Below are 15317 nucleotides of genomic sequence, written 5' to 3'. Positions count from 1 at the left end.
CTGCGTGGAGCCTGCTTCTCCCTCTGCCTGTGTCTGTTCCTCTCTCTCTCTCTCTCTCTCTCTCTCTCTCTCTCTCTCATGAATAAATTTAAAAATCTTAAAAAAAAAAAAAAAAGAGGGAAGGCTGTGAAGCACAGGGAGAAGGAGCAGAAAAAAATCCACAAAACCAAAGAACTCCTTGCCCCAAAAGAAAGGTTCTTTCTTCTCTAACTAGTTTTATATTTTGTAGTACTGTATAAATTTTTATTTTTAAAAAGGGTTCTGGCTGTTTGAAAATGTTGAAAACCACTTAATGAAAAAGTCTAAATAACTGAATGACACAGTAAGCAGTCCATGGTTTGCAGAAAAGTATATCCAAAAAACAATATAGACTGCCGCGAATGGTTATATTTTCAAAGATAGAAATAATTACTACTATATTGCCGCGATGCGGACAAACCTTGAGGCCATTATGCTAAATGCAGTAAGTTTAGAGAAAGACAAATATTGTATGATATCATTTGTATGTGGTATCTAAAAAGAAAACACTGAATTCAGATACACACTGGTGGTTACCAAAGGCAAGGAAGGGATGGACAAAATGCGTGAAGGTGGCCAAGAGATACAAACTTCCACATATAAATAAGTACTGAAGATGTAATTTACAACATGGTGACTATAGTTAATCATATTGTACTGCATGCTTGAAAGTTGCTGTCAGACTTTTTTTTCATCACAAGAAAAAAATTCTAATGATATGTGGTGATGATGGATGTTAATTAATTAGGCTTACTGGAAAAAAAATTAGGCTTACTGGGGTGATCATTTCACAATATATACAAATATGAAATCATTATGTTGTGCACCTGAAAGTAATATGTGTCAATTTAATCTCAATTAAAGAACATATATACATATTAGTACTAAAAAAGGTGGAAAAATTAAACAGACGGTAATATTTTACTCCCTAAAGTGTTTAAAAACATCACACGTTAAAACAGTGCCAATAAAGTATACATTTGTAATTCATTCTAAGTAATCTTCTTTTCTGTCCTGTTTTAGCATTGCATGAATAACACAAAATTAACACCAAATGAGAACAGATCTATACTGAATGAAAAAAGGAAAGAACAGTTAACTTCCATAGAGAGGCATGAAGAATTTGTATGGTTAGTATATTTCTAAACACATCTGGAATGGACAGATTCGAAGCTGAGACAAAAAGATCATCAATTGCGAGGGTTGGTGGAAGGGAGAGAAGGAAAAAACCCTAATGACAAATGACCCTGTAAGATAAAGATGAACTATACTACCTACTAGGAAGAGCACCAGGACAGCAGATGTACATAATTAATATGCAAAATCGCGACCCCTTAGCTATTTGCAAAATCATCAGTAAGAGTGTTTATCAAGTTTCCACTTTTCACTTACCCTCCAAAGGTAGTCTAATCCTATTAACTCCAAATCATCCATCATATATGCTCTCCTTTTTGCTACTAGTTTTCCTTCTCGACAATTCACAGCTTTGAAGAATCGCTCAAAACATTTCATTCCATTTTCAGTTAATAGGGAAGGATCAAGTTGAAGCACATTACTTTCAAAGAAGTCTTTATTAATATCAGGATCCAAATCTGGTTCATCCCCCATCAACTTGGAATACCACTTAAAACAGGCTTCACGATCACAAAGGTACACTGCATTTTCTGCTAAGCATTTCCATATTTGCTTTGCCTGAGGAGCACACAGCCACAGTTGGCCATCCTTCAATAAAAATCTTGGAAAAACAAAAAATGAGCAATTAGATCTATATAACTTTTACCATGAAAGGCAAACTATCAATAAATGCAGGAATAATCTGTCACAATTCTACTTTTACAGGTAAAACGATGTCAGTTCTTATTGACATCTTACCAAACTTATTTCTCAATTTTTGTTTTGTAGTAAAAATAACTAAATAATTTGGTATTAATTTATTCATTGAATAAGCATGTATTGGACGCCCTGAATGTGCCAGGAACTCCATTAGGTGACGGCCTAAACCAAATAAAGATTTGTTTTCTGAACTTAAGCAGTTTGGTTTTTGAAACCAGTCATTGCAAAACTTTATTTAATGGGTTGAGTTTATAGAAGCGGAATGGTAAAACTCATTCCGCTTCTATAGCATCATCGGAAAATGAGGTGATCTCCAAGTGACTTTCACAGACAACCATTTCATTAATTTAAATCAAAATTTCTTAAGTTTTAATGCTTTCTGATGTTCTAATACGCATTACTCCATACTTCGCCACATTGAACAGAACAGACTACATAGGATTTAACTTTCTCTGCCAATCTTTAATAGGATGCTTATCAATGACTCAGTGATGCTTTCTGGGGTCTTCTTCATTTTGTGAATGTTGGTTATTAAGACAATGAAGGTGAATTTTGTTACAGCTACAGTCTCTTCTATGAACTCTGTATTTCTTTTAGCATTCCTCCACCCACCCTGTCTGCCCTATCAGTGAATAACAGGAAAAGAGAAAACTTCAGTTTGTTCTGAATAATAGCACAGAATTTCTAGCTTACTTAACAATGGTTCCACACCCAGTAAAGGAGTAAAGTGAATGTATTTCATGTCAGTGGGTTCCCTCATTATTTCTAAGTATTTTGGGATCCCTATCCTAGGTTCTTTGATGTTTTAAAAGAATTGCTGAGCTTTAAGATTTCTAGCACCTAGTCCTACCTAACCCTGTTACCTCTAATTTACAGATGATATGAAATGTCCTCCATGGTAACATGCATTTGTTTTTCAAGCTTGTTTTTAAATACAATAGCAGAAAACTTTCTTCAAGCAAAAATTCCATTTCAAAGTCCAATGTATAAAATACAAGTGGGGCTGCCCCAGTTGTTGGAAGGAGGAAAGAAAGGAGAAATGGGGATCAGATCTCCATTGCTTGTTTAGAAATCTTGAAGGAAACTCCTTAGAAGCCCTAAGGATCCAAGACAGATTTACAAAAATCACTGCCTAATATAAAGAGCATAGTCCTTGAAGTCAGATCTAGAGGAGCAGCGCAACGCCAGTCAATATTGGCTGTGAGATTTCAAAGAAGCTAGTTTAATCCATGCCGATCTCCATTTTCTTTTTAATCAAATGGGGAGAATACCTGCCTTCTGCATGGTTATGAGGATTAAATGTGAAGTGTCTAACACAGGCCAAGTAATACAGTAAGTAAAGTTAAGATTCTTTTCCCCTGTGTTGCTATAGGTCATGTAGATAGGCACTAATAGAGTATGGAGTAGAATAGATCCTGTGATTCCAAACTTGAAGATAGTAGAACTCATAACCATTTTTCTGTTCTAGGAAACCTAAGGGATACAACACACACCAATCAGTAACAGTGGTTCACTAAGGCAGTGATTCTCGATCTGGAGAGGTAGGAGCTTCTTCCAGGTGGTTAAAAATCAAAACACACACAGAAAAAAACATTTCATTTTCAACAAAAGCCAAATTTCTTAAAATCTGGTGGCTGAAGTTTTTCAAGTTAAGAGAATTATTTAACTATTTATATAAAAAATTACTATTTATATAAATGTTTCCCAGTAAATCAACACATAGTTCAATAAACAAGTCCATAATTAACTCAGCTCAGGAGAAAATCCCCCAATGTATCAAAATAATAAATCCAATAGATTTCTCAAAACATTGACAATCTGGGCATTTCTCTTAGCACACTCAGAAACTGAATAAGCACCTCTATAGTACGTGGTTTCTGAATTCACAAGAAACCGATCATAAAATTTTTTTAACAATTTCAAATCTGTTAGGTGTATAATCATTAAAAAATAATTATCACTGAGCAAATTCAAATTCAGGCTGGGACAAATTTAGCTTTGGCCAAAAGGGATAACCTCTTTGCCTCATCCCCATCAGAATAATGTTATTCCCACATTCAAATCTCCTTTGTCACGCACTCCTAGGATAAATCAGGCAGCAGTGGATGCAAACCACTCTTTTGAGGTGTTGAGCCAGTAGCCCTTTGTCTCCATTTCCTTATGGTTTAGGATACCAGTACTAAGGTCAGTAGAGTTCTCCAGCAGGTTGTGTCAAAATACAGAAATTTAATCATTAAACTTATTTTTAGCAAAAATAAGAAGGACAAAAGTATATACAAAAATCTTAAAATGTGTTCTCTTCAAACATTGAAAAGAAGTTAAAACTTAGCCAATAATTTCAAAGTATTACATCATAAACACATAGGGAAATGACCTTTGACTTTTAGGTAATCAATCATTTCCTTGTGAGAAAATTAAATGTGGCAGGCGAAAGGTCACCTAAAAAAGACTTAACTATACAGCACATTAACTAAGCATTCTTTATCTGTGTCTTAAAGAGAGCAACACTGATGGTTTAAAACAAACCTAAGGAAGTTAAGCCGTTCCTGGACTTCTTGCACATGACTATATCTACTTCCCAGCCTCACAGTTTGTGGGTCATAGTCTTCATGATCTACAAATTAAGAAAAATCACGCATTATACATATGGATATCCACTGCTGGCTTTAACCAAAGGTAATTAAGTCAGTTGAAATGTCATTAATTCTTTATTAAAAGGCAACCTAATGTTTACTAATTATTGATGGTTTCTACCCATCCATTTTCCCTAAAATACGAACTTTTTACATAACCAAAAAAATAAAAGTGTTAAACATGCTGTCAAAAATAATTATTCATAGCCTATCTGCACTATCTTTATACACAACGAAGCAATTTTTGTTTATAGCCTAAAATTGACCTGAGTGGTCTGTGAACATGAACTACCATGACAAAATTTTTCCGATTTCCTGTTATACTGAAAACTGTCTTCATAGAGAAAAAAAAGTTATATAAAAAGTATATGTTGTCAATTTTTACCTATTGACACAAGGGTAACACAAGATGCTATTCTGTAACTAAGTTATCATAGTTATCAGCAATAAGCAATAACTTGTTGTTAAGTCTAGAACGTCTCAGAAATTCAAGAAAACCTACCTCTCCATCATAACCATGTGTATAGGTATGGGTCACTAAACCTAACTTAATCTGTAAATTCTTTCTTAAAGAAGAAAAAAAAAAAAAAAAGAGGGAGTCTGGGTGGCTTAGTCAGTTAAACAACTGACTTTTGATTTCAGCTCAGGTCTTGATCTCAGGGAGCTGGGACTGAGCCCAGCCTCAGACTCCTTGATTAGCTCAGAGTCTCTCCCTCTGTCCCTCCCCCCACTTGATTGCACATGAGTTTTCTCTCTACAAATTAATAAATAAAAAGCTTTAAAAATCAAATAAAAGAAAAAGACGGTGCCTAGGAGGGACCACTCGGTTGAGAGTCTGACTCTTGGTTCTGGCTCAGGTCAGTCATCGAGGTTGTGGGAATCAGCCCCATGTTGGGCTCTGTGCTCAGTGTGGATGGAGTCTGCTTGAGATTCTCTCCCTCTCCTCCTACTTATGATTGCGCTCTCTCAAATGAATAAAAAGAAAAAATAAAAAATAAAAGAGAAAATAAAAAAAGAAGAGAAAAAGAGCGCTATCAAATTCTTTGGTTTTACTTCCATTACAGTATACAATGGATGGAAAAGCCTCAGTATTTGCTACGAAAGACCACAGCAAAACATCTTAAAAAGGACTTACTGTCCTAAAAATACCATGGACAGTGGCTTTCGTGCTGTGAAATCACCAATTTAATGGGAAAAAGCAGCAGGACATGGAAATGGCACTAAAGAGACATGAAGCAAATTCCCTGATAATGCCATCAACCATGAGAAAATCACTGACCCTTCTTCCAGAAAGTTGTACCAAGTTATGGAGGAATGAGAAATTGTGTGATTTCCCATTAGTATTAATTACTGATCAATTAATACCAGATCATGGACTTTATGGTATGTGTGCTACCACCACAGAATACCAATTATATGAGACCTTTCAGAAGTAAGTCCTAAACACCTACTCTCTACATCCTTGAAAGTCAATTTCATTAGGGCTGAGGACTTTATTTTTTTATTTTTTAAAGATTTTTATTTATTTACTCATGAGAGACATACAGAGAGAGGCAAAGACACAGGCAGAGGGAGAAGCAGACTCCATGCAGGAAGGCCAATGTGGGACTCAATGGGTCTCCAGGACCATGCCCTGGGCTGAAGGCGGCGCTAAACTGCTGAGCCACCTGGGCTGCCCCAGAATATCAAATTCTAATCAACTATGTAGATCTTTTTTTTTTTTTTTAAAGAGGGAGAAAGAGAAGGGGGGAGGGACAGAAGAAAGATGACAGAGCATCTTGAATAGGCTCCACACCCAGCATGGAGCAGCTCAACATGGGGCTAGATCTCTCAATCACAAGTTCATGACCTGAGCTGATATCAAGAATTGGATGCTTAACTGACTGAGCCACCCAGGCACCCCAAAATTTTCCTTATCAAAGAATCTGTGCTTAGGTATCTGAATAATCAATGGACTTCAGTTACCTTTTAAAAAACGTTAACAAGTAGTTTATGCATAGCTTTATTTACTTATCATGTTCTTTTGTAGGGGAAATTTTAAATTTTAGTAATTTCAACCTTAAGTTTTAAAAAGAACGTAAGAATTCCTTTATCACCTTCACCCCATTCACCAGCTGCTGACAACCTGACCCATTTACTTCATTAGTTGCTACATATATAAAATTTTCCTAAATTATTTGAGTCAGTTGAAGACATTGCTCTTTACCCCTGAATACTCAAGTATTTCCAAATAATGAAGACACTTGCTTATATAACCACATTAACAATTGTCAAATTAATACTTATACGGTACTAAAGTTAACTTTCATCACTTGGTTAATATGGTTCCAGTAAGTTACTACACTATAAAGTTACCATTTTTCTTTTAATAATCTATTAAGTAATTAGTGGGGAGAGACCTGCAGACTATATAAGTGTCTTGCTTCTTACCGAACTTTTATACTAGGTTTAGTATCCCCACCTCTTTTTTATTTACATACCAGGAATTTATCAATAACTAGGACCCTGGATGCCTGGCTGGCTCACCTGGTAGAACATGTGACTCTTGATCTTGGGGACCTAAATTTGAGCTCCACAGTGGGCATGGAGCCCACTTTAAAAAAAACAGTAACAACAAAAAACTAGGAAACTGAACACAGGAAAAACTTTGAAAATCCTTAACGAATATCAAACAATAATCAAGAAAAGTCAAGAAGTAAGAAGATCCATCAATGCTAAATAGGGGGATCCCTGGGTGGCGCAGCGGTTTGGCGCCTGCCTTTGGCCCAGGGCGTGATCCTGGAGACCCGGGATCGAGTCCCGCATCAGGCTCCCGGTGCATGGAGCCTGCTTCTCCCTCTGCCTGTGTCTCTGCCTCTTTCTCTCTCTCTGTGTGTGACTATCATAAATAAATAAAAATTTTTAAAAAAATGCTAAATAGGAAGAGAGAGACATTACACTTAGCTACAGAACAGCTTTTGGGTTTGGGTTGTCAGAACATCAACAGGATAGTTGGTGGTTTTTCTTGTTCAGTCTAAATACTGTGATTCGTTAGTAGTCAAAGATATTCCATTTTTACTCCATTATCAGCAATAAATTTAACGATTTATTTCTATTAATTACATTCCACTGATGCATAATCTATTCTGATGTCAGTACCACACTGTCTTGATTATGGTTATTTTGCATTAAGTTTTGAGACCAGAAAGTATTATAGGTCAGCCAACTTTAGTTTTCATCAAGACCGTCTTGGCTATTACCATTTCTGGGATCAGCATGCCAACTTCTATAAAAAGAAAGTTTGGATTTTTATAGGGATTGTGTTAAATCTATAGATCAACTTGCAGAGCGCTGTGACCTTAACAATTTTAACTGTTCCAATTCGGTGAACCTGGTCTGTCTCTCCATTTAGATCTTTAACTTCTTTCAACAATATTACTCTGTAGTTTAATATGTATAAGTTTTGGGACACCTGGGTGGCTTAGCAGATGGTCAAATCTGCCTTCAGACCAGCACATGATCCTGGAGTCCCGGGATCGAGTCCTTCATCGGGCTCCCTGCCTATGTCTCTGCTTCTCTCTCATGAATAAAATCTTTTAAAAAATAAATAAATGTACAAGTTTTGGGGGCAGCTTAGCTGGCTTAGTGGAGTGTGAGACTCTTGATCTCAGGGTTGTGTATTTGAGTCACATATTGGGTGCAGAGATTACTTTAAAAAATCTTTAAAAAAAATAGTAATATATGTTTTATACTTTTGGTTCAATTCATTCTTAAATGTTTCGTTTTTATAAAGCTATTATAAATAAAATTATTTCTTAATTTTCAGGTTGATTCTTGTTGAGCATACAGATATACAAATGACATTTATATAGTGATCTTAATTCCTGTAATCTAGTTTTAATAAATTTTAGGGATTTCCTTAGGATTTCTATGTACAGATGTTTTCTGTTATAAGATATGCTTTTTCCAATGTGGATGTTTTTCTTGCCTCGTTGCTCAGGCCAGCACTGCCATAGAATGTTAAATAGGAGGACTAGCATGGACATCTTAGTCTCACTCTTGATGCTAAGGGGAAAGCAGCCAGTTTTCCACCATTAAGTGAGATTAACTGTGAGATCTTTGAGATGTCCTTTATCAGGTTGATACCGTCTATTCCTACTTTGTTGAATTATTTCAAAATGAAATATGTTGAATTTTGTCAAACGCCTTTCCTTCATGTACAAGATTACCTAAGTTTTGATCCTTTATTAATATGATGTATCACAATGGCATCAAACCAACTTTATGTTCCAGAGATACATTCGAATTAGTAACAATAAATAATCTTTTTCTTTTTTAAAATTTTTAAGTATTCTCCACATCCAATGTGGGGCTTGAACTCAAAGCTCAAAATCAACAGTTGCATGCTCTTTTGACTGAGTCAGCAAGGCGCCTCCATAATCCTATTCAGTATGTTGTTAAATTTGGTTTACTTATTTCTTAGGGGGAGGGGGTTGAATCTATACTCAAAAGATATTGGTCTATAGTTTTCTGATGTCTTTGTATTATATTGGCATCAGGGTAATAAGAGCTTCATAGAAGGAATGTTCCTTAATTTTTTGGGAAGATTTAGAAGGTCCAGTAGTAATTCTTCTTTAACTGTTCAGCAAAATTCACTAACGAAACCATATGGTCCTGGAATTTCTTTGTGCTAATTTGCTTGGTTATTAATACACTCCTTTTACTTGATAGGAGTCTAACTTTTTAACAATTCCTTCAATTTCAGTAATTTGGTATTCTCATATTTGTTCCTAAGATCACTAATGGTATCCTCTCACTTCTGATTTTTTATAATTGAGTCTTATTTTCTTAGCCTAACTCAAGTTTTGTCAATTTTGCTGATCTTTTCAAAAATCTAACTTTCAGTTTCATTGATTTACTCTCTCTTATCTTACTTGATTTCTCCTCTAATAATCTTCATTATTTCCTTCCTTTCTTCTTTGGGTTTAGTTTGCTCTTTTCTAGTTTCTGAAAGTTACGGATTTTCTAACTTTCTTTTTTATAATAAACATTTGGAGGTACAAATTTCTTAGTAACTTTCCCCATATTTTGGGATTTTGTTTTCATTCATCTCAGTATATTCTCATTTCACAGTTATCATTGCTTCTTTGACCCGTTCTTTGAGCATATACTTAAACACATACTTGTGAAATCACCAATTTCCTTTTTTATTTACAGTTTAATTCAATTGTGGACAAAACCCCTACCTTGTAAGATTTCAAAACTTTAGGTTATTAAGGCTTGCTGATGGCCCAGAATACGGTCTGTCCTGCAGAATATTCTATTTACACTTACAAATGTACAATAGCTGTTGCTGGATAGAGTATTCCAAAGATACTTGTGATATACGGATTACTGGTTTATGGTGTTCTAAAGTTTGACAGGCATACTTTGGAGATATTACAAGTTTGGTTCCAGGCCCCCAAAACAAAGCAAGTATTGCAATAAAGTGAGTCAAATGAAGTTCTTGGCTTTCCAGTGCATCTGAAAGTTATTCTGTATTAGAATCAACTAAGCAGAAGCATTAGGTCTTAAAAAACAATGCAAATACCTTAATTTAAAAACAATTTATCACTAAAAAGTACTAATCATCTGAGCATTTGGCAAGTCATAATCATCACAGTTCACCTTAACAAGTACAATGAAAGAGTTTGAAATACTGTAAGAATTACTAAAATGTGAGAGACATGAAGTGAGCAAATGTTATTGGAAAAATAGCAGCGATAGAAGTGCTTGATGCAGACTTGTCACAAACCTTCAATTTGTAAAGTATACAATTATCTTTAAAGAGCAATAAAACAAGGTATGCCTGTATTCTCCCCCACTCCACCCCCCCCCCCCCCCCGGGCTTTGAATTACAGTCTGGTGTTACTTACTGTCAGCCTAATTACTGCCTTTAGTATTTCTTGCAGGGCAAGTCTGCTAACAATAAATTCTCAGTATTTATCTGGGAATGTCTTTATTTTGCCTTTATTTTTTAAAGATAGGTTTGATTCTTAGGTCCCTCCACTGCCCCATCACTTCACATAAATTATCCTAATGCCTCCTGGTCTCCAGTGTTCTAAAAAAGAAGTTGTTAATTTTACAGAGGTTTCCTTGTGAAGTCATTTTTCTTTTACTTCCTTCAAAATTTCTTAGAACTATGATATGCCTGCATCCAGGTCTAATTTTAACTTACTTGGAATTCTTTAAGGTTCTTGTATGTTTAAGGTCTGTCTCTCACTGAAATCTAGATGTCTTCAGTGATTATGTCCTTTTCTGGTCTCTATTCTCTCCCCGCGTATCCTTCCAGCACACTCATTTTTTTTTTTTAAGATTTTATTTACTTATTCATGAGAGAGAGAGAGAGAGAGAGAGAGAGGGAGAGGGAGAGGGAGAGAGAGAGGGGGGGAGAGAGAGAGAGAAAGAGAGAGAGGGAGAGAGAGAGAGAGGCAGAAACATAGGCAGAGGGAGAAGCAGGCTCCCTGCGGGGAACCTGATGCGGTACTCCATCCTAGGACCCTAGCATCACGCCCTGAACTAAAGGCAGATGTTCAACCACTGAGCCACCCAGGCATCTTCCCAACCCCCATACTCTCATTACATGTAGGCTGGTACTCTTTTAATGCTGTCCTGTATTTCTCGAAGACTCCATTCATTTTTCTTTATCCCTTCTTCACTGTTCTTCAGATTGCATAATTTCTATTGCTCAATCTTCAAGTTCAGAGATTGATTCTTCGTTCAGCTCAAATCTACTGTTCAGCCCTTGAGGCAAATTTTTCATTTTGGGTACTATAGTTTTTAACTCCAGAATTTCCATTTGATTCTCTTTTTTTTTTTTTTTTTTGATTCTCTTTTTAAGAAAAGACTCTATTTTGTTATTGCTATTCTCAATGAAAACTATCATGATACTTCCCCCTTTAATTCTTTAGACAAGTTCACACAGCTCCTTGAGCATATCTGCAATAACTTCTTTCAAGTCTTTGTCTACAGAATCTACCCATAATATGGGCCTTTTCAGAGGCAGTTTCTATGGTCTGTGTATGTATGGGTGACACCTTTAAGTTTTTTGTTTTTTTTTTTGTGGAAATCTGGGTATTTAACAGTTAGTAGCAACCTGAATACTGACACCACCCACTCACTCCCTGAGTTGTTGTTGTTTCCTTGGTTGTTTAGTGACTAGGGTGAACTAACTCTAAGAAGTCTATCTCATCCACAGTGTTTCTCCTTGTTTTTACCTTTCAGCCTTGCCACCTGTAGATTGTTCTTGGTTCAGCATTAGCCCCTTAGTGGCCAAAGGCTGTAATTAAATCCCCTTGGCTAAATTATTACCCTTTACCAGTGGATGAAGTATGGCTTGGATACTATCATTGTAGTTCAAGTAGTTTTTTGTCTCACATTCAGTCAAGGGCTAGTAGTAGGTGGGAGGTTTTCTTCCCAATAATTCATGAGGGTGGTCTTAGGCATGAAACACAGTGTTTCTGACTATAAGGAATAGGTTTTATTCCTTTTACTTCTAAAAGGGATAAAATTTTACTTTTAAGCCTAGATTCCTAGGAATTGCCTCAGGTGTCATGGTAGCTTATAATTCACCCACTGGTCAGAAGTTGAATTTAAGTCCTTGAGCCAGTGAAGCTTACCACCTTTCCTGATAGATTGGCATGTGGACTGAAGAATGTTTTCAAGTTGTCCATGTCTTCCTCCAATTGCTTCTGAGTGGGTACAATCTAATGCATGTGCAGAACATTTGTGACAGCCTAGGGCTGACTGTGCTCCCAGGTGGGCTCATCTTGACTGTCTCCTTATCTAAATCTGTTAAATTTTTTATTGCTCTGCAGTTTCATTGGTTAGTAGGAGTACTATCAGCTCCCTCTTAATTGCTCTTCACCAAAATCTCCACTGCTTTTAATAATGCTTTTAAGAAGTCATGATCTGATCCAAATAAGGTCAACCCCTTCAGGCCTAACTGAACTCTTCATCCTTACAGCCTGTCTCTCCCTCTGGGCAGAACCTCTGTGCCACTGCACAGGAATTGGTGACAACATAGCAAGCAGCTTCTCCAAGAGAGATACCTCTGGCTCTGTTGAGTGGTGCTGGTGCGTGGGAAACGGAAATACCCGATTTTCTCAGTCTGGCTCCCTAGGCACAGAATTTGCATCTTATGACATAGCAAACTGCAATGGGAGTAATAGGAGCTTAAGTATTCTCATACTGCCATGCCTAGAGCAAAGCTTTAGACCTACAAGTAGACACTGAGCAGGATAAGGGAGTCTCTGTTTTCTTAACATGACTGCCTTAGAACAGAACTTCTGCAAAACATTAACTGGGGAAGATAATAAGCGCCAATCTTATGCCCCTCTTATGGTGGAACCACAGCCCTGGACTGGCAGCTGTAGAGAGAGAGAGAGTAAGTTGTAGCTCAAATGCTACAGACTCTTCTTGTTCTTCTCAAGAGATTTTCTTGAATAATTATTTCACCATTTTCTGTATCCCCTTAGAATCATTTCCAGGTACTTTCAATGATTATTTAAAAACTTTTCTTCAGCAAAATGGTTGTTTTGTTAAGGAGAAGGTCCACTGAGGGGTGCCTCAGTTGGTTGATCATCTGACTCTTGATTTCAGCTCACTTAGGGTTGTGAGATCAAACTGTGTGTTGGGCTGCATGCTCAGTGGTTAGTCGCATGAGATTCTCCCTCTCCCCCACCTGCCCTTTGCATGCTCTCTGTAAAATAAATCATCTTTAAAAGAAAAAAAATAATAAGGTCCACTGAGCATCTTACTCCCACCATTCAAAAAATTAAAACCCCTCATCCTATGTTTTTTTTTTTTTAAATCATCACTGCATGTTCTATATATATATATTAGTTGATACTTTCTAACAGCATGGACTTAGGGGTCTGTAGCTTATTTAATGGGTTTAGTTATTTTTATTATTTACTTTGACCTAATTTTGGCCAGTAAGAGCTGGCTCCTAGTTGTTTTCAAAATGTCAACTTTTTTTTTTTAATTAGAGAGAGAGAGAGAGAGAGAGAGAGAGAGAATGTGCTTCGCACATTTGGAGGATGGACAGAGGAAGAGAGAATCTCTAACAGACTCCCTGCTGAGTGCGGAACCCAAGGCAAGACTCTAATCTTATGACCCTGATGACTCGAGCCATAATCAAGAGTGTAAAATCAAGAGTCCGACGAAGACGATCAACTGACCAAGCCACTTAGGCAGCCTTTAACAAAATTCTTTAAACCCTTTCTAACTTTCTAAAATACGATGCTGGAGGCCCATCTTACATACTTTTCATACAACCAGTCATGGAAATAACCATTACTCCAGAAAAGTATAAGCTATTTATAAAACGAAGACTCAATTTTTTTAAAAATCAGAAAGAGCCCACACAGACCTAACTGTATTTCATGACTGATGTGTAGGAATGAGCCAGAGCGGAGAAGGTCTAGAAGACGTTACAACCCTAACACAGAGTACTGTTGGTGAATGACACTCATGAAATAATCTTTTATGGGGAAAAATGTTCCTAAGAATCGCCAGTACTGGATGTAAGAGATTCAGAAGATGTCAAAGAAGTAGCTGTCCTTGGAAAACAGAATGCAAAAGTACGATATACAATGAAGATTAAGTTCTACAACTCTATCCAGAAACCAGAAAAAGTGGTAAATAAAATGATCAATACGTGTTCAAGTCAATACAATGACTACCCTACCAATGAGGCAAAATGTTGAGTGAAGATTAAAAGTGGTCTTCTACTTTGTGTGTACTAAAAAACTTTTAAAGGATGACCAGTAAGCACCAGTGTCTGAAGGCACTATTAGTAAGAACACATAAGTAAATATTGGAGAGAATTTTAATAAATTCATTACTTTATCTAAATAATATTAAAACAGGAGGTAGAATCAGTTGCCCCTACTACTGTAAAAATGTCTTATTCCAAAACTAAAGGTGCTAGTAGAGATGAAATATGGGTAGGATAAATATGTAATGCTGATAAAATAGTTAACCAAAATTAAAAGTATCAGGAAATTGTGGAATCTTGATGTTATTCTGCGAATAGTTGGTTCATACCTAATGAAATCTATGGAATACTTCTATTATACATAGATAAAACCTATAATTTACTTTAGAATTCCAAATTCGGAAGTTGGTGGCTGATGTTACACAGAAGTGACTTAATACTGCAGAAAGTTTAACAGGAAAATTTCACTAGTTTTAAACCCATATTTAACGATCTGTAGACCAACCATTCAGTATTAATCAGAAGAGTACTGTAATAAAGGAAGAAGTTATCAAAGTTACAAGAAACAAAAGGTGTGTCAATGAATTCAGGGACCATCTATAACAAAAATCTAAGAGTTTACTATGTGCTGTGCATTGTTCTAGTATACATAACTTGCCCAATTTCATAAACCTAATATATTTTGGTCATTTTCAAATCTAGACAATCAAACTTGTATGAAGAATCATACCTCTTATGGAGCTACAATTTAAGGAGGGAAAACTGAAGACTGAAAACCTTCTTGTGACAATAAAATTGAGATGAGGCAATGACTCATGTAAAATTTGACTAAAACAAAGCTGAGAACTCTAGTCAGGTGAACTGCACATGCATCAGCATTACATGACTGTCCCAACAACATAGTATTCAACTTGTGGCAATGAAAAGAACTGAAACACACAATGAAGTAAATAAAAATTGTATCTCAGCACACGTGATTTATATGGCTGCATTTTGGGGGAAGGCCTGCAATGGTGTTTCTGAGAACTTTGTGCCAGCAAGAAGAGATGAGGCCAAAACAAAGAAACTGCATTATGTTAAATTGAGCCTAGATG

At 36.3% G+C, this 15317-nt stretch overlaps 1 protein-coding gene across 4 annotated transcripts in view; it reads right to left on the bottom strand.

The window, feature by feature from the left end:
* USP9X (ubiquitin specific peptidase 9 X-linked) overlaps nt 1-15317 on the bottom strand; it is a 487376-nt gene that overhangs the window by 66963 nt on the left and 405096 nt on the right. For all 4 annotated transcript variants that reach the window (XM_041740837.1, XM_041740836.1, XM_041740839.1 and 1 more), the window contains 2 exons: nt 4378-4465; nt 1411-1753 (listed from right to left, as the gene is read on the bottom strand). In XM_041740837.1, coding sequence (XP_041596771.1) covers nt 1411-1753; nt 4378-4465 — 431 coding nt within the window. The remainder of the gene's footprint in view (nt 1-1410; nt 1754-4377; nt 4466-15317) is intronic.

This window comes from Vulpes lagopus, chromosome X, assembly GCF_018345385.1.
Source record: "Vulpes lagopus strain Blue_001 chromosome X, ASM1834538v1, whole genome shotgun sequence".
NCBI lineage: Eukaryota > Metazoa > Chordata > Mammalia > Carnivora > Canidae > Vulpes > Vulpes lagopus.
The sequence above is the reverse complement of the archived record's forward strand: the minus strand, read 5'-3'. Positions and strand labels throughout refer to the sequence as shown.